Below are 26,687 nucleotides of genomic sequence, written 5' to 3'. Positions count from 1 at the left end.
AAAATAAGTTCATTTCCCCCGTTACCTGTTCAAGCAAGTTTTTAAAAGATTTTTTTTGTTGTTGTTGGGTTTTTTTGTCCTTAGAAGAAATAAATTCTAGGAAATCTTTTTCCCCCTCTGATCATTCTGACATATAACAAAACCATTTCTTGTCACAAAATAGTTGTTAGGTAATTAATAGTAGAGAAATAATCACAAAAGTACCTTCTAGCTATTGTTCAGTTGTGTGGGGCAGCAGGGGTGGGGGTGGAGGGATGGAGCAGATAGGAAAATAGAAAATCAGTCAATCTCACCTCCTACCTCACCTTCTTATCCCCCTGCAGTCTTTTCTAGACCTAGAGGGAGCTGTGTATATTGATAGAAGAGAAAAGCTTTGGCTTTAGATGAAATTCATCATTTTGATGTGATATTCTAATTATTGGAATGCAACCGATAGGCTTTTTATGGCCCAAAACTGACCATAAAATTGATGGTACTTGCACAGGATTATTTTACATATATACAGTGGAATAGAATTTGGCCATAAAGGAAAATGAAGCTAGCAAGAAACTGGATGGAAAAAACATTGTATTAAGCAATGCAAGCCAGGCTCAGAAGGACAAATGCCATATGCTCTCTCTCGTATGCAGACTCTAGCCTGTAACTGTTAAATATTTATATATATGTGGGAGTAAATATGTAAAGGCCAGGAAACTAGAAACTCCTTTGAAACTCCCATGAAATTATAAAGAAAAAAGGAAGGTGCTTTAAGGAAAGGGAAAGGGGTGGGGGGAGACAATAGACTTTGTGGGAAGGGGAAAATGAGGCAAAAGGGAAGAAGGGAGAAAGGAGGTGGCATGGTGGGCAGGGACTGAATCAACCAAAAGGAAGTGTGTGTGAAGATGTCGTATATAACCCTGTTACTTTGCTTTTTTCTTTGTTTAAATATTTGTGTTTTGCCTGCATACATGCCTGTGTAGCACATGTGTGCCTGGTGCCTGTGGAGGACAGAGAGGGCTCTGGATCCTCTGGAACTGGAGTTTCAGGTAGCTGTGAGCTGTCATGTGGATACTTAGAACTGAACCTGGGTCCAGGAAGTGCTCTTAATCACTGAGCCATCTTTTCAGCTGTGGCTTCATAAGCTGATTTTAAACAAAATGTTTAAGTGAAAAAAATAATATTAGAGATAAGTTATGACCTCCTTTGGGTAGCCACTGCCTCAGTGAAAGGAACTAAATGGAGGGCAGAGAAATGGTGAATTGAAAATTTTTAATTTTAACTTTTGAGAATTCCATATGTGAGTTCTATATTTGTGTCATTCCTTGCCCCCCCGCAAGCTCCTTCCAGGTCACCCCAACCTCTCAAAACTCATGATTTTATCTGAGCATAAAGAAAAGATTACTTCCACAAAGCAGTGTAAACAGAAGGTGGATGCAAAAGACTACAGATGTGTGCACATCCCACCACACCATTTAAGTTCCAATAATCAATATTCATGTGTGTCCATCCATGACCATACCATTTAAGTCCCATTAATCAAACAGGATCACTATACCTGCTTAAACAAACTGATATACATGGAGGGAAAAACTAGTTTATGCCAGTGCTAAATTAAGGCGTGGTGACTGGTGCAGAAACGGAGCAGGAAAAAAAAAAAGTGGTGTGATCTAAATGGTGTGTGCCCTGCTTTTATTCCTGTCCCAGTTTTTTTAGAAATTGCAGAGAAGATATTTGGTAGAAAAATTAAAACTCACAGATGCAGAAGAAATCAGGCAAGGAGCACTCAATGGGCCAAAATGCATACAGAGCTCCTGAAAAGGAAAGGCAGATGCAGTCCTGCTGATGTCAGGAAAGATGATCCACAGGAGTCCCAGTGTCAAAGGCACAGAGGCCACCATCAGCATGATGGGATGTGGTGTCCTGACTCAGCAGCCCACTGCCCTCAAATACCTATTTTTTTTTTTTTTTTTTGTAATGGCACTTCAAGTGATTTTATCTGTAAGATTTTGGGGTTTTTGTGTCCTTCAGATATTTAGGCAGGAATATAAACAGCATCTAAGATTGTGCCATCAAATTATCATTTACGAAGTCAAAGTGATCAAGTAAGTTGTACTCCAATTTCCAAGATGATATAATTATTTCCTCTTTAGGGTCATTAACTTTTAATGCCGTGTTTTCCACCAGCACAGTTCACATTTAGGCATATCAGTTATCCTTTTTAAAGTCTTTTATATTTTATTAGATAAATACAAATATTATGAATGTATAGGCTATGATGTTTCAACACATTGCATTGTACAATGACCAAACCTGCATAATTATCATACCTATTACCTCAAATGTTTATCTTATCTTTAAAGACATATAAAATCTTCACTTTTATCTATTTTAAAATCCCATTGTTAGGAACTACAGCCCTGGTGCTGTGCAATAGAACACCAGCACCCAACCCCACCTTGTAGGTCCATTGTGCTGGTTATGACTCTCTTCTACTCTCTTCCTACCCTCCCTCCCTAAACCTCTGGTACCAAGTGTCTTACACTCTCTTTCAAATTTACCTAATTCCATATACAAACAAGATCTTTACTTCAAGGGGAGCCCCAAACCACTTCTTGAAAAGTAGTCTTTATTTCTCCAGGGACTCCCAGCTTGGGGTCAGAGATGGCTCAGCAGGTAAAAGTATGTATGCACATGCTTGTGTGCACGCATATGCTAGTAATTATAATAACAATAGTGATGATACCAAGATACATAGTTACTTAATCTAGTCCTTCTTTCCTTCTTCCTGTCCTTCCTTCCTCCTTTGCTTCCTCCTTTCCCCCCTTCCTCCTTTCCTTCCTTCCTCCTGTCCTTTCTTCCCCCTTTCCTTCCTTCCTCCTTTCCTTCCATCCACAAACACACATTGAGTATCCACTATGTGCTGGACACTGTTCTAGGATTTCAGGCTCTAACAGGAACCCAAACAGCCCAATGTTCCTACACTTTTAGAGCGGGTACGCTAGTTGAAGGAGATAGGCAACAGTCTGAAAAGTGTCTGGTGATTTGCTAAGAAACCTAAAATGAGGACAGAGGGTAGAGATTGAGCTGCCCTTTTACATGCAAATCTGTAACTGGTCACCGAGGAGGTAGGACTTCTTCCTGGGAACAATGAGAAAACAATCATGCTTCCTCCTCCAACCATGGGCTTGTCCTTTTTATGCTTGGTGAAATAAAAAACTAGCCTCAAGACTTGTCTGGTTACCCTCATATTATTATGTAATTTCTCTGGCTGTTTCTTTTCCAAGAAGAGTCACGCTGGGTAAGTAATATGTTTAAAGTTGAAGAATCTTTGCCTTGGGGCTTGTTTTGGCCTGATCTGCGTCAGTGGGGAGAGAGGGTGCAGCAGTCTCTCTGCACTCTTGGAATTGGTCCCTACTCTCCAGATCCCTCTTGTCTGGGTGGGAGTGAGAGGGTGCTGGTGGAAGGGTAGGAGATGGGAGGCAGGAGAAAGGCACATTCAACAAGAGCAGGATGCCATCCGGTTCTTCTTCCTCTGGGGATGTCTGTGTTTTATCACCCATTGCAGACATATATTTATGAATATTCAAATATGACCTTCTTAGAATGTTCTGGTAGCTTCGAGATCCTCCCGGGGAAGAATAAAGGGTAGTTCTCATGATGAAGGACGACTATCTGGGTTTTAAAATACTGTTCCAAAGGTCATGAATTTGAGGTAAAGATGAAACGGGAGAAGATGGAGAGGAAAGAAGGGATGGAAATTATGTCAGTGCATAAGTATACCTGTGTGAAAGTTTGAAAAAAAAAAGTCTAAATGAAATAACAGCCTGCTTCAGCCTCTGGAAATCCAGGTGGTCTTTCTCCCCTTCTACATGAGAACAGGCTCTGAAATGATCACATGTCATGTTTTTCTTTCTTCATGGCACACAATTGATTCGCAAAGGTCACTTCTTAACTCAAGGACATCCTTGTTCCACACATGGCAGATACACAGCTGGCTTCCTTCTGTACTGCTTCTTCAGGTAGATCACCAGAGTCTTATGCCTATAATTCCCCATCATCCAAGGAGCTTCACGGGTGCTATTTAGAACACAGCTTTATCCATACTCTCAAACTCTTCTTTGAGCATCCTGGATCCCAAGATTCTTGTACCGCCCATGTGCATAGGAGCCTAATAGCGCTATAGTATACGAGAACTTTGCCCAGCTAGGTTCATGGTTCACTTCAGTTTGTGAAACTCCTATTTTGTTGTTAGCCTTTTAGAGCCTTAACCAAATATAGACAGCATACAATTTGTTACAAATAAATGATGCCCACAGTAATCCATGCAGCCAGGGAATTCAGGCATACAGACTTTAACCAGCTAAACAGAAATATTGTTGGACATAAGAGGCAGCCACTCAGCAGCAATCTTGAAAAAAAAAGGAAAATGCTAAGAAAGCATTCTGGAGTAGAAACAGATGGCAAAAGAACTAGCCATCATGTTTGTACACAGGACACAAGAGAAGAGAACAAAAGCTGAAGTTAAGATGCAGGACATCAAAGTCCAAACATATATAGTGATATATAATGTACATTACATGCATTGTTTAAAATAATACATATTATTCTATACATTTACATTCACATATGTAATATCCATGTGTTATATATAAGTATATATTTAGATAACTATATATAATATACATATATATTATTTCAAGCAAGACTACAGAATAGCCAGTATATAGTTGTATAGGGATCTACAAGCTGTTGAACTCACTGTGAAACTGTGGCAAATCCAAGTGTCAGCTTGGAAGAGTATTTAAGATCTCAGAATTTAGTGCCCGCTTGTATATACTATCTAGCTATTTTGACCAAGTGATGTCACATGGTCTCAGTTTCCTTCTCTGTACAATACAGGTCACAGATGGTACCTGCTTGAGTCATGTAGAGGGTAAAACAATGATGAAACCAGGCACTTTCATACTGAACTGAGCTAACACATGGATAGGAGAGATCACAAAACTACCCCGACAGTGTATTCACATCTTTAACTCGACCAAAGAATTAGGACACTTATGTAGCTTTTCTGAGCTCTTTATGTTTCCAGGAGGATATAATTCCATTTATGAAAGTCTCCAGTCCAGTGAGACTGGTACTTCTATTACACCAAGTGCCTGTTTTCTCAGGTCGGGGCTGCAGGCCTGGGAGCCGTCAGCTGCAAGGACTGAGCTTTGGACTGATGCTGCTTCCCTTTGCTGACCCCATGTTCTCCTCTTGGATGCCTGCCAGGTTGGGCTGAGGGGGAGAGGTCAGGTGGAAATAATATTAAGTGGCCCTTACTCCCTTCACGTGAGCCAGAGAGCATGGGTTTGGCTGACAATCAAAATCAACTCCTCTCCTAGAATATTTCTGAGATTGCTTTCTGGTATTCTTTTTTACTGAGAATTGCAGCTTGCTGGAGGCAGGCAGAGCTTCACACCTTTCAACACACACACACATCCCCTATCCACCCCTTCCAAGGCTCAAGCAAGGTAGTAGGAGTTCCTTCTTTGGTGTTCTTTACTTCAAACATGCTCTTTATGCTAAGGCCACTGATCCAAACCACCAATGGCCAAATTAATTACAGCAAGCAGTTAATTAAAGCAAGCCTTTTTATTCCTGTACACAGGCTGCCTTCCACCTAAGGCAAGGTTCAAGTGATCAGCATTGGATGTGGGGGAGATAAGGATAGCTCGGGTGTGGGGGAATCTCCCAATGGGGGTTTGGGCAGGAAAATAAACAGGGTTGTAGAAGCAGAATGTAAGCATAACAAGGTAGTCATAACAACAGACGGTTATAATAATCTTTTACACAAAGGTAGGGTTGCAAGTTGGTCATAACAACTTTTGGAAACAAAGATATGGTTGTCTTTTCCTCAAACAGGCAGTACAGAACAATTTGTGCTTAAGGTTACCGGATGAACATAGCCCAATCCTTGAGAAACAGAGGTTTACTCATAAGCGGGGATGCACCTAGACTGTCTTTATCATAAGACTGCTTTCAAGCTTAAAATGGAAGCAGGCTGGTTCATCACATATTTCCCTGAAGGGGCAACTCAGTCATTGTCTTGACTGTATTTTACTGCCCTCGCTCATGATCTGATTCCTTTCTGGTTCATTGCAGATCCCTGAGGTAGTAACCCTGTTGCCTGAATGCTGCACCTAACCAGGCTGGTCCCCACCTCCAGGCAGAAGCAGGCACTTCATAGCTGGAAGTGAACTGTCGCCGTCCTTCAATAATGATTTCCCCAGTGACATCAGGACGTCATGGAACAAACCTGAGATCATGATCAGCAAGACCGTAGTTTCACCAAGACTGACTATGTATATTTCTTGACCCCTCCTTTTATTTTTCTACATAATCTATAAGTTCCCATTTGTACACTGATGAAGGCTCAGAGTGACTCTGTTTCTTCGGCAACATCAGATAAATTCTTCCTGTCATTTACCATGTGTCCATGTTGGACTTTGGAGGCAGTGTGGTCTACTAGAAAGATCTCCCCACACCACACAGAGTCCAGTCCTCTGGCCTAGCACTTTAGTTACAGCAATTCCTGTTCTGACCTTTGGTATTATGTGTGCTGGGTTGCTTACTCTCTGCCCCAGACCTACTGTCTTCCTCAGAAGACTGCAGCAGATCTTATCTCATGACTCATCTAGGTGAACACATATTTCTCTCTCTCCTTTCTATCTTCTACCGCATTAGGCATGGCATCTAACACTAAGCTTTTCAGGCTCATGTCACACACTAGGCCTCTACATCTTTGAAACTTCAGGACACATGTCTCTCTGAATAGTTTCCATGAAATCCTTCTAAACTGAGGGAAAAGGAAGAAGCAATCACAGGTAAACAAATCTGCTTTCTTTGGGCAGCACTCTCCAAAAACATAGCAGTCAATGCTGTCCTACCCTGGTTTGGAGGTTTCAGATGCTTCGGCATAGGCGGCCCAGATTGTTTGGTTCTGTGCTCCCTGACAACTATCAAGAGTGTTCACAGCTAGGTATATGACAGCACTTGGGAGGTGGGGGAAGAGAGGTTAGAAGTTAAGGGTTATTCTCAGTTACTTTGTAAGTTTAAGGCCAGCCTGGCCTATATGAAACACTAACTCAATAGATAGATCGACAAACAGACAGGCAGACAGACAGATATGGATGGATGGATGGATGGATGGGTGGGTGGATGGATGGATGGACAGATAGAAATTTAAAGAGTGTTCCAGACTTTAGGCCTCTGTCAAAACTTTGGGGGAAGAAAACGAGATTAATTGATTTATCACATGGTGACCAGGAAGCCCTGAACTGGTGTCTACCTCTCCCTGAACACTGGGGACATTGAGTGATGGGATTAATAATGGTAGGTCTAGAATGAGAATAGTATCTTTCTTGACAACTTTGTAGCTTGTTGTAAAAAGAAAAAAAAAATGGTGATTTCATTGTCAGAAAAACTACAACTTCCTAAGATGTGAAATTGTGGTTTTATCAGAAATAATTTCTTGGTCGATCTCCTTTGGATCTAAAACAGGTGAAAAACTGGGAGAGAAATGGCAGGGTTTCCATGATCATCATCAAAAGCATAGGAAAAGCAAACTCTCCTGCTAAGTATAAGCCTTGACCACTTATAGACGCTAAAGAAATGTCCGAGATTCACACTCCTCAGTTTCACTTCATGTCGCACAACCCAGACATCAGTGTGCACCCTGCTCAGCTTCCTCTTATTCTAGTCATGCGCCTGCTCAGGAAAGCCAGGCTTGGGGAAGAGTGTGGCAGAGGTGAGCTCAGAATCAGACAGACAAGCTCCACCTACTGCCAAGGAGACATTTCAGGACAAAGTGCAAGAAGCTTGCATGAAAACCGAAATCTCACATTGCCTATGAGATTTGGGCTGATGCAGATAAGAAAAGTATGAGAACAAGGAAATAGAGATGCCAAGAAACCCTAGTGTGTGGAATGAAACACTGCAGAGGGAAGTGTCTTATCTGTCATCTCATTGGCTCCTGAAAACTACCTCAGTCTACATCCAGCCAGCTGTGAGTTTACACTGAATCTCGTGTCCCAGGTCACCCTGCCTGGCCTCTGCTTACTGCAACTAAAAGGGACAGAGGAAAGCAAACTGCTGTGCTCAGTTAATTCGTTCTTGCTACCCTAGAAAATAGAGAATGTTCTGGAATAATTTCAAATATATAATTATGTCTTCTGTGAGGCCTGTGCCAATTTCAAAAAGTGATCTGAGAGTATCAGTTTTGGGGGGCAAAACTATGAGAAACACCCAGTGCTCTCAGCATGCCTCTATAAAAGGGAGACGAATGCCTGTTTCACAGGGTTATTCTGGAAGTCAGAGAAGTTATCCGGCAAGCTGCTGCTGCTACAGCATAACATCACAGTCCTCCCAAGGTAGAACTGGAAAGTACCAGGGATCCTTAAGAAGAGATAAGAGACTCCCTTTAAGGGAGTCATTAGGCCATGAGGGTGTGCTCTCAAAAGAAATTGGGTGGCCCAGTTTCAGTTTCCCACTTATTCCTGACTCAAAATGTGGCTAATCAGCCTGACATGCATTCCTCTAATGACATGACATCCAGGTGGCCCCATTTTGGACTTAAACCTCCAGAACTCTTGCTCCATATGTAACATGTGTTGGGTATTTTGTTATAGCAACAGAGAGCTAACTGATACAGGCAGGCAGCATGCTAAGCACTCCATTGTGTATCTAATTTACCCAATAAGCTTAAGAAGTAGGTGGACTGTATAAGTTTGGTAAGGGCATTGCAACTAAGTTACCTAGTTAATCCCACAAATGAGTAACAAGGATAGTAAAAGAATACTCCTAATTTGACCTTTTACTCTTTCAGTATGAGAAAGATTTCAGACAAAACAATTAACAGCAACTACTTACTGGACTGTCACTTCCAAATCGCTTGTATGTTGATATACATAGGTTTTTCACCGTCTCGGGACTCTCTATATCATAATCTTTGGGGAAGGCTTCTCTGTTACGGTGCCTTCACAGGGAAAAAGAAAAAATTAAAGTTCCTTACTGAGCATGCATTGCATTTAAAGACTTTAAATTTGCTATATTCAGTGAGATTATTCCAATTACAAATGTGTCAAAGTCACAATGAATGATGTATTTCTCTCCTCTTTTCAAGGAATGCTGAAACTACTCCCTGAAAACAACCTTACCTACTCAATAAAGCTAAGACTGTCACAGAAACACCAAGTTAACTAACACAGTAATTACTTTGTAGCTCCAGCGAACTGAATCTTATTTAATAATGTAGATGACTTACTGACAGTAAATTCTAAAATAAGATATGGGAATAGCTTTAAAAGGCAACTTGTCACTTTAGAAGCTCTCTCTACCAAGAATTTTAATTACATTGTTTTTCAAACGAGGCAGAATGTATTGATTGGTAACCTGTGAGGTCCCTGTTTCCAAAAAGCACCCTAGGAGGCTGGTAGCCACAAGCTAAAGACTAACAAAGCCTCTTCCTTAAAGTGAAAGTGGAAATTAAACATTCAAACTATCTTGGGTAAAAGGTGGTTGGGGGTAATTTTAAAAGGAGACAGGAAGAGAGAAATTTGGTGTGACAAGACAGGGAAAGGAAGGGTTTTGGTTGACTAAGTGGTCCTAGGGCTTGTTGTTGTTGTTGTTGTTAGATAAAGGAAGTTGAGACCAAACATCCTGCAGAAGGGACCCAAAGGGATGCTGGGCAGGAACTGTGCATGGGATACTCAAAATTTCATCCAACCATCTGTTTGTTCAGCTACAGCTCGTAAGGTCCAGCCTGGTAAGATTTGAACACAGTGGTGTGTCTCCTCTGAAACTCAGGTATACATTTAATTTCCTCAGTGGTGGTGCTGAGAGATGGGACATGGCAGAGGTGTGGGGGGTGGGTAAGAGGTAGTTAGATCACTAAGATTCACTCTAGCCTTTCCTTAGTTTTGGCAATACTAGATGACTTCTCCCTCTTGAGAGAGTTTATTAGTTACCACAAGAGCAGACTTATGTGTAACTATCACTCGCACTACTTGACCTACTTTGTACTTATCAGATCCTCCTGTTTGGCCATGATATAGTGAAGCCTAGAGTCCTTTCTGAGCCGTGAACTTTCTTTATGAATTACCCAGAATCATGGCCTGGATATGAAATCCTCCAAGTGTTTTAACACTTGATCCCCAGCTGTTTTGGAGAGATAAAGAACATTTTAGGACGTGAATTCTTGCTGGAGAAAGTGAGTCCTTGCAGGTTGTATTAGCCCCAGCCTGTCTTCAGCCACTCAGCACCAGCAGCTACATCATGAGAGACAGGTGACACTGTCATCGACTTTAAAAGATCCCACCAACACAGACTGCTCTCTCTCTCTCCTCTCTCTAGCTGGATCTTGGAATTGTTATTCCTAAGGCCCATCTCTGGCCTCATATTTTATAAGCATGCATCCTTTGTTTAATAAAGATCTTACAGACAATAGCTAAGCAGGAAGTATAGAGCAGAACTGCCAGCAAAGCAAGGGTCTCTGGGAGAAGAAATCAGATGCAGGAGGTTCCCCAGCAGACAGGGAGGGACAGACAGACCTACAGCGGAGCACAGGGGTACAGAAGTAGCCATGTGGTGGATCATAGGCAAGTTAGTTGGGTTAACTTTTTTTTTTTTTTGATTTTTTTTTATTAGGTACTTTCTTCATTCACACCTCCAGTGCTATCCCAAAAGTCCCCCACACCCTCCCCCCCACTCCCCCACCCATCCACTCCCACTTCCTGGCCCTGGCGTTCCCCTGCACTGAGGCATATAAAGTCTGCATGACCAATGGGCCTCTCTTTCCACTGATGGCCGACCAGGCCATCCTCTGATACATATGCAGCTAGAGACATGAGTACTGTTTAGTTCATATTGTTGTTCCTGGGTTAACTTTAGATGGGTGACAGAGACTGCCCTAGGTAAAATGCCTAAGCATTAAAATATTAAAAAGATGTTCTGTCATTATATATAGCTGTCAGGTCTGTGAAAGCCCCACTTTATTTGATGCCTAATGTGAGGTACCAGTTAGATTGAGACTTCCTCGTAATCTCCAGCAGTTAAATAATGACACAGTGACTTCTTAATATTTACTAAAGTTTAGGCATATAGTTGGGCAGGTCCTCAGCTAACTCATCTAAGTTATCCTGACTGGTGGAGCCCACATCCTACCATGTGGCTCATTCTTTACCTCTCTCTCAGCCCTGGGACATCTGTTTCTCTCTGTGTCCTGCTGGTGAACTCACTGCATCTCCTTCTCCTCCCTCTCTCGGCACAGAAGTTCCACTTTCCACTTCCTGCTCAGCTATTGGCCATCAGATCTTTATTAAAGCCAATCACCCAATAAGGAAGGATGGATGCTTACAAAATATGAAGCCGGTGATGGGCCATAAAAATTACAGTACCAAGATGCAACCAGTACTCAGCTCTCTTTGGGCTTGGCAGTCAACAACTGAATCTACAAAGCCAATCTTCATGAAGTGTAAACAGACTACCCCAACCATTTCTGTCTCCTAGAGCCAGCTTCTGTGCCACTGTGGCTCCTGCCACATGGACAATTTTCTAGGTTCTAGCTTTCTACCCCACCCTCCATGGGTCTTTCTACTAAAGACACTTACTGGTTCCCTTCCCCCAACCCCCTGCATTCTTCTGGTTATCTCTGGCTTTAGCCAGCAATCCCACAGATTCAGCCCTTAGCTCACTCTTTATCTTGGGTTTTAGGTTGCAGTCCCACAAATTCAGCCCTCAGCTCCCTCTTGGAGCTTATAGGAAGACACCTGCATAGTGTCCAGTGTTTTATTTCGGATTCTCTCTCTGCCACCACACACTCAGATTTTATTACAACAGCTTGGCCTCAATACAGATTAATGGCCAAAAAGTTTGTGGATTTGATTTCTAAATTTTCACTAGTCATAACAACTGCTACAACAGAGACCAATGATCCCCAAGTATCCTATATGTAAACTTGCTATGCTCCACACTTCCAAAAGTCTTTTAACGATAACATTCTAGTTCCCACTCTTAAAAGTCTTTTTATCTGTGATTTCTTTCCACTCTGCTTTCAAAAATACAAACAAAAATCTTAAGATTATGCTATAAACTTATCTCAGGATTTATAAATTTATTGGGTATGGTTTAAAAAATTCTGTGACAAAATTTGGTTTTAAACTTATAACCAAAGGCTTATAAATACTTGAATCATAAATATATGATTCAATTCTGTTTGTATGTGTATGTACTTAGTATTCAACTCTATGTAACTTGGATTCAACTTTTGGTGCATGTATGTGATATATATATATATATATATATATATATATATATATATCCTTTAAAATAGTACTCACATGGCTCCCCTCCATCTTAGCCAATTATCTAATCATATATAAGCAGCCACATGGCTAGCAATCATATCTATTAAGGTTAAAGAGTAAAAACCATGTGACTTTACCATCTTAAGGTGATCCACATGCCATAAAGTAACAATTATAAAGCTGCTTAGTCCTAATGAGCTCTCTGTTTTACCATGGTATCTCCTTTTAAGACTAAGGATGCAGCAAGTCTCAAATATTTTGGGTTTGTTTGGTGTGGTGGTTTGAATATGTTTGATCCATTGGAAGTGACACTATTAGGAGGTGTGGCCATGTTGGAATAGGTGTGGCCTTATTGGAGAAAAGTCACTGTGTTGTTGGGCTTTTTGTCTCCTCCTGTGAGGTCTCCTTTTTTTTTTTTAATTATTGTTTATTTTATTTATTTACACTTCAAATGTTATCCCTCTTCCAGATTTCCTCTCCCCTCTGCTTCTATGAGAGTGCTCCCCCACTCACCTACCCACCCACACCTGGTAATGGGAGGAGAGGCCCTTACACCTGTGAAGGCATGATGCCCCATTGTAGGAGAATGCCAGGGCAGTGAAAGAGGAGCATCTTCTGGGTATATGCCCAGGAGTGGTATAGTTGGATCCTCAGGTGGTACTATGTCCAATTTTCTGATGAATCACCAGATTGATTTTCAGAGTGGTTGTACCAGCTTACAATCCCACCAACAATGAAGGGGTGTTCCTCTTTCTCCATATCCTCACCAGCATCTGCTGTCACCTGAGTTTTGGGTCTTAGCCATTCTGAATGATGTGAGGTAGAATCTCAGGGTCGTTTTGATTTACATTTCCCTGATGACTAAGGATGCTGAACATTTCTTTAGGTGCTTCTCTGCTATTCGCTATTCCTTGGTTGAGAATTCTTTGTTTAGCTCTGTACCCCATTTTTAATAGGGTTATTCCTTCTATTGACAAGCTTCATCCACTGTGGAATACCAGTCTCTTCCTGGCTGCCTTTGGTTCAAGATTTAGACCTCTCGGCTCCTCCAGCACCACGTCTGCCTGTACACTGTCATGCTTCTTGCTATGATGATAATGGACCGGATCTCTGAAACTGCAAGCCAGCCCCAACTAAATGCTGTCCTCTATAAGAATTTCCTTGGTCATGGCATCTGTTCACAGCAATAAAATTCAAAAACATACGGACTTTTGTTTTATGATAAAAATTTAAGGTTATGTTTGCTATAGCACACTTGATATGTGATTCAACTCTAGTTTACAATATACTTTATATGATAATACAAATTTAATGTTATAAAGGTCTCCTCAGATTATCAAAAACTGATTTAGGATGTACGCCTAACTACTTATGTCTTTGCTAACTATTTAACATCAAGTTGTTAGAAAAATCTAGATAAGTATCCGCTTATGCTTGATAAATAATGCATGTTTAATAATCAAGATTTATAAATTTCTGAGGTTTGCTCTGGTTCACAGTAATATGTATCTTTGCCTTTGCTTACTTTAAGCTTTAGTCATCTGGATAAACTAATCCAAGCCAAAAAAAAAAAAAAACCCAGCAATATTCTATAATGGTACACTATGAAAGGAACAATAAAGTTGCCAGTCTCTCTGTGGAATTTATCTATGATTTAAAGTTTTATTTTGATACTAGAATAGCTTCAATTCAAAAAATGTTATCGTTTTTTAAAGCCAAACCTAACACGGATGGAATGCAAAATCCTTGTTTCATAAAAGCTACTAACCTATTATAAATTGTTAAGGATAATTGAGAATTACAAGTTAACAGCTGCCTTATAAATGATCAAATTCTTTAGTGTGTCCAGAACTATACTTGTAGTCATGATACGTAGTAATGTATACAGAAATAAGCTGTATTTAGCCTCCTATTTTCAAAGTTAAACCTAAAATAAGGAATATTAAATAGATTGTCCTCTGGCTCTTCTGAGATCTGCTGCATATGACATTTAAAATATTCAAGCTTCTTGTAGTAGACAGAGCGGCCCCCTCCTAGCCGAAACCCTTAAGGTCTCCAAAGAAGATAAACAGGGTACAACAATGCCTCGAGGTAACACTGACCAGTGAGAAAAACTGCCCTGTGCCTCACCTGATGGCCGGGCTCTGCTCAAACTGTGGACACTTTTGGGTTGATTGACCTACTCAGCCTAGTCAAAGAAAGATCAGTTTTCCCAAGTTCTTCTAGAGGAGAAAGATCCCAGACCTGGGTCTGACTGTCAAAGGCGCTATGCTCTGTGTAGCAACTGAAGGTTAAATGCTGCACTATGTGATGGCTAAAGACCTAGGACTACTGCCCCATCAAAACTATGGAGACCACCAAAGCCTAAGGTACCCATTTAGGTAACCGGTCTCTGTTTTAATAGATATGCAGGATATTTGGACTATACTTCCAGCTCTACTTTATCCTTCTCAGCTCTCTGATGATATTGACTTATTGTAGCTTTAACAGTAGCAAGCGTCCAGCTCCTCCCCACAAGGCTTCAGCTGGTTTCTCAGTTATTCTGCCTTCTCAGTCCTCTTAATAGGTAAAAACAAGGCCACCGGCTCAATTTTCTATCGATACTAAGTCTAGACACAGTTTGCCTTGTTAGAAAACTCAGAAATGAGATAAACTCACAAAAGATTTCAACGTATTTTTTACTTTAACAAAAAAAAAAAAAAAACGCTCTTTACAATGACTGCTCCCAGTAATCAACCGCCTGTGTCTCAGGGTAAATGACTGGATAGAAACATGATGTGAAGTTTATGAAAGGTCTGAGGATACAACAGCTTAAGTTGTAAAGGTCTAAGAAGGTGTTTTAAAGTGGAAATGCAATTCGTAAAGGTATAATAAGAAAGTGAATTAAAATATGAGATATGAAAAAATGTTTCAGATCTCTTCCAGGTCTGTGGCATTAAGACTTCAAAAGTTTAGAGTTTTAACATTAGCCAGTGGAATTCTGATAAGCTATTAATTTAGCTTCCGTGAGCACTGGCTACTGTTATCATGGTCACAAGCTCAAGATTTTAAATTTCCTTTGGTTGTCTTCTAAGTGGAGTCTTAAAAGTGAGTCTTTATTGTGCTAAAAACATCTGTCTAATCTCTATACTCTGAGTCATCTGGTTAGAGAAGAGAAGAGTTCATATTTTTAACTCAAAATCATTTGGGGGTCCCCAAGCTTCTGCTATGACTCAAAGGCATGAGTCTACTGCTGTTTCTGCTGTACTGTGGATTTTGGTACAGATTCCCAAACAATGGTAATAACATATCTAAAACGGATCTCTTTTGTAAGCTTAAAATTCTGTAAGCTTCAGAGGACTAACGAGCCCACCTCTCATGGGTCATGGACAGTCTTTATCTATAGTCCATATAGATACATACAGAAACCATCAGCCTGGTTCCCCACCTGCCTATTCTGTTATTCCTGAGAGTGGGATTTCTTTCCTCTTTTTCCTCTTCCCCCTTTCCCCAATCTTGGGACTCCCCTACCTGAGTTACCAGGACCATGGACCTAAAAGCTCAAATGTGCACCTAAGAAAATAATTTCCCCCTAAATTCCTTAACTTTATGTTCTGCCCCTAATATGTATGTGTTCCAGAATCCTGCCAGGTCCAGTTGTTCCCTCCAAATCTGCATCTTGGACAGCTTCAAAATGGCTAGCCCCAGGTGGCCCAGCCTCACAGCTGCTGCCTGTACATCCCTAGCCCCAGATGGTCCCACAGAGCCTGGACGGTGAATTCAACAGCCTCCTCTTCCAGGACTTGGCCAGCATCCCAGCTCTCTTGAGTCCCTAAAGATATTGATGCTCTCAGACAGCAGGAAGCAGTCTAAAGAACCCAGCACCTACATTCCTGCCTTGCCATTGCCCCTTCCCGTTTCCTCAACTTTTATAATAAACAAAAGGGAGAAATGTTAATTTCATCCAGCTTTCAGAGACTCAGTGCCAGCAGCTATATCATCACTAGTCTTCCGATGTGATGTGTGTCCCTCTTTCAAAAGCCCCGCCATCACACACCTCTCTTGCTCTCTCTGTCTGTCTGCCTCTGTCTCTCTTTGATGCCTCCAATCCAAGACAGCCTTTAACTCCTTGCCCTGCAAGAAAGCTCTTGAGTGAGCTCTGTTGTGTGGTGTGATCTCTGCAGCATACCTTGGCCCTCACCTGATGAGTAACTTTACCTCTGAAACCCTAACAGGTTGGCCTTGAGCTTTGACATCTAGTCCCTGATTCCTGTCTGCTTCCTGGCTGAGGATGTGTTAAGACCAGTCAGCTCAGGTTCTTACCCCCAAGTCTCCTCCCTCAGGTGTAGTCCACAGCATGTCTTTGAACTGTGGGCCATAATAACCCCTGCCTCTTGTCAGGCCTTTGATCACAGTAACAAAGGAAACAGCGAATCCACCCAGCCACCAGCATTTTGTCTGAGCAAAGACTGAGGGTGTGCGGCATTTTGTTGGGCTACATTTGCAACAGGCCCAAGAATGCATTGGAGGAATAAACCTCATGGTGAAGTATCTTCAGCTACTCCCAGCCTCTGTAGATACTCACATAACTAAGTAATCAGGAGTGAAAAACCTTAAATTGAACAATTTCTTCCACCTCTGAGGAGAGTTTTACAATTTTATGACACCCAATGTGTGACGCAGATGTGTCATGTCAACTGCAAAAGTTCCCTATGGTCTCCCACTATTGATCCACCCCTGATATCTGTTGGCCATCTATATGACTGAGAAATATCCGTTAAGGTCCGTTGCTATTTAATTTGCCTTGATTAGTTTGTTAGTTCTTTGTATATTTTGGACACGGACCTTCTCCCAGATGAATAGTTGGTTACTATTTCCCCTCACCGTGCTGTTTCCAATGCTGTGATGAAGCATTTCAAATGATGAGATCTAGTTTGCCTGTTTTTGCTTTTGGTCCTATCAGTTTTTGAGGGAGGGGAATCTTAAAATATTGGAAAGTATCCCAAACTTAGAAGATGTCCTGGTTCTAAAACCAGCAGCTTTACAATTCTTGGACAGGTTGTTTTTAAGCTCAAATTTAACAAATAATAATTCTTTGGCTTAAGCTCACTAGGTTGTTATGAAGATTTTAATATAAATATATTACAAACAGAGCAGAAACGCAACAGAGAAAAATTTTAACATTGAACTATTTTAGAATCCGAAAATAATGCAATATATGTCATTAAAAGTCATAGGTGAACACAAAAGCCCCTGGGAGGTCAAAGCAATTCTCAGCAAAGGGAGTAATGCAAGCAGCACTTCTCTGTGTGCTTTCAAGTTGTACTGTAGAGTCATAGCTGCATAGGTAGCATAGTGCTGGCACCAAAGCAGGCATGCAGGATGACACAGATGCAAGCCCACTCAGCTCCAAGCATGTAATTTCTGACAAAGATGGTGAAAAAACATATAGAGAAAGGAACAATGATTCTGGGTAAACTGGGTGTCTTAGTTAGGGTTTTACTGCTGTGAACAGACACCATGACCAAGGCAAGTCTTATAAAAAAACATTTAATTGGGGCTGGCTTACAGGTTCAGAGGTTCAGTCCATTATCATTAAGGTGGGAGCATGACAGCATCCAGGCAGGCATGGCGCAGGAGGAGCTGAGAGTTCTATGTCTTCATCCAAAGGCTGCTAGTGGAAGACTAACTTCCAAGCAACTAGGGTGAGGACCTTATACCCACACCCACAGTGACACACCCATTCCAACCAGGTCACACCTATTCCAACAAGGCCACACCTTCAGATGGTGCCATTCCCTGGTCCAAGGATATACAAACCATCACACTGGGTATCTACTATTAAAGAAGTAATCTGATCCCTATCTCTCACCATGCACAAAAATCAATTCCAGCTGGGCAGTGGTGGCAAATGCCTTTAATCCCAGCTCTTGGGAGGCAGAGGCAGGCGGATTTCTGAGTTCGAGGCCAGCCTGGTCTACAAAGTGAGTTCTAGGACAGCCAGGGCTATGCAGAGAAACCCTGTCTTGAAAAACAAAACAAAACAAAACAAAAATCAATTCCAAATGGAAAAAAGACCTCAATATAACACACGGGACTCTGAAACTTTTAGAGGAAATCTTTCATGGGATAGGGATAGGCAAGGGCTTTATCATTGATAAAGCCACTGAGCAAATAGGACCAAAGCTTTTTAATTTCATGAGGTTCCATTTCCATTGGTCAATTGGAAATAGTTTATCAGATGAAAAATACCACCTACAAAGTATGGAAATGTCTTTAGCATCTATACATCTGACAAAGGAGTAATATTATGAAACAAATATAAAGAACTCAGAAACCTAAAGGACAGGAACTCAAAACCAACAAAGGACAAATGAAATAGGCAGGTCTGAAAAGATGCAAAATAAATGATCAATAAGCACATGAAAAAGCAAGCATCCAATTTGACCATCTACCATAGAAATGCAAATTAGAACCACGCTGGTATTTCATTCGTCTCACTAGAATTCATCATAATGACAAATGGTAGCAAAGATGTGGACAAAGGGGAGCCCTTATACACTGCTGAAGAGAGTGCACTAGTTCAGCCACGATGGAGATCAGATGGGAGATGGTCAGAAACTTAGGAAAAGAGCTACCATATGATCCAGTTCTATTGCTCCTGGTGGCCTATAAGTGAGTCCACTGTGGCAACATTCCCAATAGTCAAGTCATAGGTGCCCACAGCATAAGGTTCCCCTTGTACGCAAGGGGATAGGTTATAATCTAGAGTTTCTGTGGTTTCTTGTCTATAAGGAGTGGGGAGGGAATGGAAGTTTGCAAAGAAACTTTTGATTTTCTTTTTTTTTTTCCCTCACTATAGCACATTTCATACTCTTCTAGAACCATCCATTAATGTATCCACCTCTCCTGAGACTGAAGGCTTCTTAGACGCGGAGATTATTTTTGATTCATCTTGGTGATCTGGTGACTCGCATAGTCTGACACATTATAAATGATTAGATCTTTCGTGATTGATGGACAGGTTGAATCTTCCTACATTCTGTTACTGTCGCCCTAATAGAAATGCTGAAAGCAGAGGCTTTCAAACGTGTCCATAAAGATAAAAGAGTATCCCGACTCAGTTTTCCAAAGCACCAGTCAGGAGGGGCTGATCATGCATACAGACAAGCTCACTCTCTGCAACACCGGGCTTGTCTCCAGAGGCATTGTAAATCTACCTGCTAAACTGGAACACTCTTGCTATACATATGCATCGCACCGATTGCAAAGGGTTTGAAATATGAGAAGCATTTGACAGGAGAACAATGAAAGTCTGAGCCCAGTTCCAGCTTCTGGTTACTTGACAAGAGACACATTTTTCTTTGCAGATTTCAAAGATGCTAAAAAATGTTTAGTTAAGACTCCAGATGGCAGAATATATTAACTTTAGGCTTTAGAATTATTAATGGAGTTCACAGCTCTGCTGTCAGCTATTGTATTTTCTGATGTAAATGTAGGGCAAATAAGAAGAGAGATAGCTTTTTCTATTAAGTTTCACAATCCTCAGCGATCTAAAAGAAAATTACCCTGGAGAGTCAGCTATATTCCCTGACACATTAGAAACTTAAAACCAATACAGGAAAATACTGCAGAGAGAGAGATTTGATGATCCTTTTAAAGATTTCATAGGCAAAAAGATTATCATGCCAAGCTAGTGTTATTTAGTGGTTCATACATTAAACCAACAAGGACGTTTAGACATACTTGTGTCAGTGTAGAGGAAATGTTATGTTCTTAGGAGGAATCATGACTTCCTAGAGTAGTGAGCAGGGACTTTATCCGTATATCCCATGCGGTGTGTGATTTGCACATCTGTATCACGATACTAAACTCTGCAGCCTAGGCTGTGCTCTCGAGAAAACTACCCGACGAAGGTGGGTGTCACATGTTTTCTTCATTCAACATATATTGAGTGGCACACAAATCAAGAATTTTCACTCTGATAAATTTTCTACGTAGATATCTCCAAAACCAAGAAATCCCACAGAGAATATCGTGGGGGGGGGGGAGAGAATGAACACAGCAGTTGGAGGCATAAACAGTTAAGGAAATGTCAGTCTGATTGACTGCCAAACATATGACTCACAGACAGCTGAAGAAACACACATCAGGCAAGGTGACAGTGCAAGTGATTGCACCACCTGCGACACTCTTCATGATACGACATCCTGTGGAAGCAATGACAACCATCCTGCTCACACGGAGAAAACTGGACCTCAATTACCTTCACATCCTAGTACACTTCTCAGGGGTTCTGTAACCTCCAAAAAAATAGCTTGTCTCAGTTGACCGAAGAGACTCTGAGCCTGTTATGGTAGGTAGTTCAGGCCTGTAATCCCAGCATTTGAGAGACAGGAACAGAAGGGTCATGAATTCAAGGCCAGCTGCGGCTATGTGGTAAGAGACTATGACTTAAAAAAAGAAGGGAAGGGGTATTCTGGGAACTGTTGGAAGAAAGAGACTCCGGAGAAAGAGAAAGTCTTTAAACATAAATTACACACCCACTATGGTTCACGATAGTACAAAAGACACCTAGATCAGCAATTCTCAACCTATGGGTTTCGTCCACTATGGACGCTGACTGGCCCTTTCGCAGGGGTCGCATATCAGATATCCTGCAGTCAGATATTTACATTACAATTCATAGCCGTAGCAAAATTACAGCTAGGAAATAGCAACAAGAATAAGTTTATGGCTGGGGGTCAGCACAACACGAGGAACTGTAACTAAAGGGTCGCAGCATTGGGAAGGTGGAGAACCGCTGGTCTGGAGTGTGTTAGCTGGTGTGGCCATTAGTTTTCCTTCCTGGTGGAAACGATCAAAGAGCGCCTGTTTCCCGATGCTTTCTCTCTCTACTCACAGTAGCATTCTAGAAAATATCAGAAGGCCATTTTAAGAGAGTCGGATGTCTGTCTTAGTGTGTATTTCTGTGATTCCATGTGCTGTGAACATCGAATAGATAATACAAGGTTATTTGGTTTCAGAGCAATTCATTTTCTTTCTAATCCTCCACTGTCTAGGACTTTAACAAAGAAAATTGCCCTGGAGAGTCAGTTAGATTCCCCAACACATTAGAAACTTAAAACCAAAACAAATGAGATTTTCTTTGTAAATAGGACCTAGAGTTAACACAGTTTCATCATAAACGTAGCTGAAGAATGCACCTTTTCCCCTTTTCTTATGAGAAATCACTCAAAAACAAAAAAAAAGGGGGGAGGAGAGCTAGAAGTGAAGCTAACGTCTGGGCAGAAGCAGGAACTCTCAGTCCCAGATTATACCAAGTGCTGGGGCCACTGACAAGGAGCCAGGACCCAGTGAAGACTGAGATCAAGTAGGAGACGGGCAGAGAAGGCTCTGCACAGACTGCCTGTGTGTCCATCTGACACACGTTTAGTCAGCTGAGAGGAGGGACCCTCAACTGAAAAGCTGTCTCCAGAAGATCGGACTGCAGACAAAGCTGTAGGGCATTTTCTTAATTAGTGAGTGATGTGGGAGAAAAGGGTTTGTGGGGGTGTTTCCTATATGGAAGGGGCTGTCCCTGAGCTGGTGGTTCTGGGTTCTCTATATGAAAGTGAGCCGAGCAAGCTATGGGGAACAAGACAGCAACAGAAACCCCTATGGCATCTGCATCAGCTCCTGCCTCCAGGTTCCTGCCCCGGTTGAGTTCCTGTCTTCCTTCAATAAATGGTAATAATGTGGAAGTCTAAGACAAATAAACCCTTTCCTCCCCAACCTTTTTCATCCGTCATGGTGTCTCCCCATAGTATAGTAACCCTGACTTAGGCAAGGTCTCATTGATGGTGAGGGCTCACAGGTGGGAACCTGCTGAGTACTGACTGGATCAAGTAACACTTTCTATGTGTATCAGAAACGGCGGGGTCACCTCTATGTAAACACCGGGGGCTGCACAGCTGCAAAAGCATCTCCTGCAGGAAGACCTAATTGAGAACTGCCTGAGAGACCAAGGATTGTCTGTGCAGACAATGCCAGCCAATGGGAAACTGCTGTTTAGAAGAGATGCTTTCTTCAGACCAATGTTGTGCGGGCAGAGGGTATTAAAGGAGCTTGCAGCTGTGCTCAGATGAGTTTGCTGCAGTGTTTCTCACCTGCTCCTAAAGTCTGTGTCATGGACTCTGTACCACCTCACCTCCAACCCCCAAGGGCAGGTAGGGTCAGGCAGCGAGTAGTCCAGGACATGGGCAGCAACCATGGTCATGCCCACGGACTCTTTTGCTGTAAACACTTGAAAAATGCTAGGTAGAAGACACTTAAATTTTGTCTTGCATACTAGTTGCCGAATACCCAGGTCAATTTTTTTGTTTTGTTTTGTTTTTTGTTTTTTTCCTCCCGAGTGCTGGGATTAAAGGCGTGTGCCACCACGCCTGGCACAATATTTTTTTTTTTTTAATGAAAGCATATGGAAACATAAGAACAACCTTTGACTCAAGCCTGCCCTAAGTACTTTCCAACACAGCTCTTCAGCATGGGTGATAGGTGTAAAGGGATTCTAGCCTATCCCGGAGTCCACCTATGCTGGTTTTACAAGGCAGTCTCCTATATGGGATAGACATTGTACTCACTGGTACAATTTTTTATTCTTTCCTGGGAATACAAGAGATCAGAATCCCATGGGCTTTGGTGGTATCTGCAGAGACTTCTAATTGGTTAAAATGGGTGAATCACAGACAGCTGGATGTGCAGCCATGAAAGGGGTTTCTGTATCATCCACTCCAAGGTTCAGAGAATATCATAGATGATGGGGTGGAAAGAATGTAAGAGCCGGAAGAAGGAGTGGAGTGAGCCGGGACACTTGGGAATGTAACATCACTGTTGACTCTTGATTGCACAACATCTTTGATACAAGCATGAGATCTGTGTAAGACTGGATCTGCCAACATAGCAGAGAGAAAAGCCCTTGATCTCCCCACTCCCAGAGCCTATACCAATCATGATAATTGGGGCTGGGAGGGGGCTCAAGAGGCTCCACCCATTCCTGAGTATCACTGGGCACTTGATGTTCCTATAATAATCTTTCAACCAGGACCCTGTAAGCAACCCTAATGAAACTCATTGGGTGGTGAAAGTGGAAGAGGGTCTGGGTGGTCAGGGGGCGGGGGGGGGGGGGGAGAAGAGGATCAATAAAAGGAGGAAGGAATAGGAGAAGGTGATGGGGGAGGATATGCTAGAAATCTTTGACATGTATCTAGGAAAATTCCACAATGAAACACACTATTATGTATAAACAACATATATAATAAAAATAGATGAACTAAAATGCTGCCCAAGCCCCTGCACTTAATAGTGGTATTTGTGTAGATCTGACCAATAAAAAAAAAATATGAGCCAAAATTACATGGTTGAGGGCCTAAAGTGAAGGTGAAGGATTTCTTGTTATGTCATACATGAAGATGGTGTGATGGTTTGTATATTCTTGCACCAGGGAGTGGCACCATTTGGAGGTGTGGTCTTGTTGGTATAGGTGTGACCTGGTTGGAGTAGGTGTGTCACTGTGGGTGTGGGCTTAATACTCTCACCCTAGGTGCCTGTAAGTCGGTCTTCCACTAGCAGCCTTTGGATGAAGAAGTAGAATTCTCAGCTCTGCTTGTGCCATGCCTGCCTGCCTGGATGCTGCCATGTTCCCACCTTGATGATAATGCACTGAACCTCTGAACCTGTAAGCCAGCCCCAATTAAATGTTGTTTTTATAAGACTTGCCTTGGTCATGGTGTCTATTCACAGCAGTAAAACCCTGACTAAGACAGATGGCATCATATGGGGAGGGCACTGTGTAGTGGGTTGGTCTGATGCTGTTTGTACTGTAATGCTAAATATTGAATCCTAAGGCCTGATTGCCCCTAGAGACAAGGGAGTCTGCATGTAGACCCAAATAACACTATGTGACCTTTCCCTCAAGTTATTGCTGATTGGTGAATAAAGATGCCTACAGCCTATAGCTGAACAGAATTGAGATAGGTGGGGCTTGGGGCTCCTGGGCATGGGGTCTGAGGAAACCATGAGAAGAGAGAAGGTGGGGAGAGGAGATGATGACATGGGATAAGAATCTTGGGGTTAAGGATAAGAAAGCAGATTCTAATAGCATAAAGGATAGATATCTGCCCACCATTTTGTTTGTTTTGTTTTAATTTGTTTACAATCTAGCCATTGCCCTCCTCCAGTTGCCACCACCACCACAGTTCCTCATCCCATTCCTCCTCCCCCAGTCTCCCAGAGGATGATTCCCCCATAACCAGGCGTCCCCGATCCCTGAGGGCTCAAGTATCTCAAGGATTAGGCTCATCTTCTCTCACTGAGGTCAGACCAGGCAGTCCTCTGCTATACATGTGTCAGGGCTTCTGAACCTGCATGCTGTCTGGTTGGTGGCTCAGTGTCTGGGAGCTCCCTAGGGTCTGGGTTAGTTGAGACTACTGGTCTTCCTATGGTGTTGCCCTCCTCTTCTGCTTCTTCCATCCTTCCCCTAAGTCAACCATAGGGCTTGACTTCGGTACAATGGGTAGGTGTAAGCATCTGCCTCTGTCTCAGTCAGCTGCTGGTTGGGCCTCTCAGAGGAGAACTATGCTAGACTCCTGTCTGTAAGCACACCACAGCATCAGTAATAGTGTTAGGCCTTGGTGTCTCCCCATGAGGTGGATGCCCAGTTTGGCCAGTCACTGGACTGCCTTTCCTTCAGAATCTTCTCCATTTTTGTCCCTGCTGTTCTTTTAGACAGGAACACTTCTGGGTCAGAAATTTTGACTATGGGTTGGTAACACCATCCCTCCCCTTGAGGCCCTGTCTATCACTGGCACTCTTTGAGTTCCCTCTCCTCACTGTTTGGTACTTCATCTAAGGTCACTTCCATTGAGTCCTGAGAGTCTCTCACCTCCAGGGTCTCTGGTACTTTCTAGAGAGTACCCTCACCTCCCATTGCCAAGGCTGCATATTTCCATTCATTTTGCTGGTCCTTTGGGTTTCTCTCCTGTTGTTCCCACCCACTACCTGATTCTGTCCCCCTTTCCCCTCCCCCTCTTCCCTCCTGTCCAAATCCCTCCCACTGCCTCCTGTGATTATTTTCTTCCCCCTACTAAGTGGGATTGAAGCATCCTCTCTTGGCCCTTTTGCTTGTTAAAGTTCTTAAGTTCTGTGGGTTGTAGCCTAGGTATTCTGTACTTCTAGATTCTGGCTATTACAAATAAGGATGCTATGAACATTGTGGAGCACATGTCCCTATGGTATGGTGGGGCATCTTTTGAGTATATACCCAAGAGTGGTATAGCTGGGTCTTCAGGTGGATCTATTTCCAATTTTCTGAGGAACCACCAGATTGATTTCCAGAGTGGTTGTACCAGTTTGTAATCCCACCAGCAATGGAGGAGTGTTCTTCTTTCTCCATAGCCTTGCCAGCATGTATGGACTCCTGAATTTTTGATCTTAGCCATTCTGATTACTGTAAGGTAGAATCTCAGGGTGATTTTGATTTGCATATCCCTGATCACTAAGGACTTTGAACTTTTCTTTAGGTGCTTCTTAGCCATTTGATATTCTTCAGTTGTGAATTCTCAGTTTAGTTCTACACCCCATTTTTTTGATTGGGCTGTTTTGTTTTTTAATGGTTAACTTCTTGAGTTCTTTATATATTTTGGAAATTAGCCCTCTATTGGATGTGGGGTTAGTGAAGTTTTTTTCCCAGTCTGTAGGTTGCCAAGTTGTCTTATTGGCTATGTCTTTTGCCTTACAGAAGCTTTCCAGTTTCATGAGATCCCATTTATCAATTTTTGATCTTAGTACATGAGCCACTGGAGTTCTGTTGAGGAAATTTCCCCCTGTGCCAATGAGTTCAAGGCTCTTTCCTACTTTCTCTTCTATTAGATTCAGTGTATCTGGTTTTATGTTGAGGTCCTTGATCCAATTGGACTTAAGTTTTGTGCGAGGTGATAAATATGGATTTATTTTCATTTGTCTACATACAGACTGCCAGTTAGACCAGCACCATTTATTGAAGATGCTTTCTTTTTTCCATTGTATGGTTTTGGCTTCTTGGTCAAAGATCAAGTGACTATAGGTATGTGGGTTTATTTCTGGGTCTTCAGCTCTATTCCATTGATCAATCTGTCTTTCTCTGTACCAATACTATATTGTTTTTTTATCACTATTGCTATGTAGTACAGCTTGAGGTCAGGGATGGTGATTCCCCAGAAGTTCTTTAATTGATAAGAATATCTGCCCAGCTTTAAAGGCTGATAAAGACTTATTGTATATTAAAGAAAGGTCATATGTATTTTTTTATGTGGGAATTGAATAATCAAAGATGGGTTAAAAGCCCCTGACTGAGATATTTTTGACAAC

General features: G+C 42.0%; 1 protein-coding gene across 2 annotated transcripts in view; it reads right to left on the bottom strand.

Annotated features, from left to right (window-relative positions):
- The window catches only part of Cfap95 (cilia and flagella associated protein 95), a 102,275-nt gene that overhangs the window by 54,462 nt on the left and 21,126 nt on the right, over positions 1 to 26,687 (bottom strand). For both annotated transcript variants that reach the window (XM_029472704.2, XM_021152161.2), the window contains exon 2: positions 8,890 to 8,995. In XM_029472704.2, the coding sequence (XP_029328564.1) occupies positions 8,890 to 8,995 (106 nt within the window). The remainder of the gene's footprint in view (positions 1 to 8,889; positions 8,996 to 26,687) is intronic.

The sequence above is a fragment of the Mus caroli genome, unplaced genomic scaffold (assembly GCF_978045245.1).
Source record: "Mus caroli unplaced genomic scaffold, Mus_caroli_1 scaffold_20, whole genome shotgun sequence".
Classification (NCBI taxonomy): domain Eukaryota; kingdom Metazoa; phylum Chordata; class Mammalia; order Rodentia; family Muridae; genus Mus; species Mus caroli.
The sequence above is the reverse complement of the archived record's forward strand: the minus strand, read 5'-3'. Positions and strand labels throughout refer to the sequence as shown.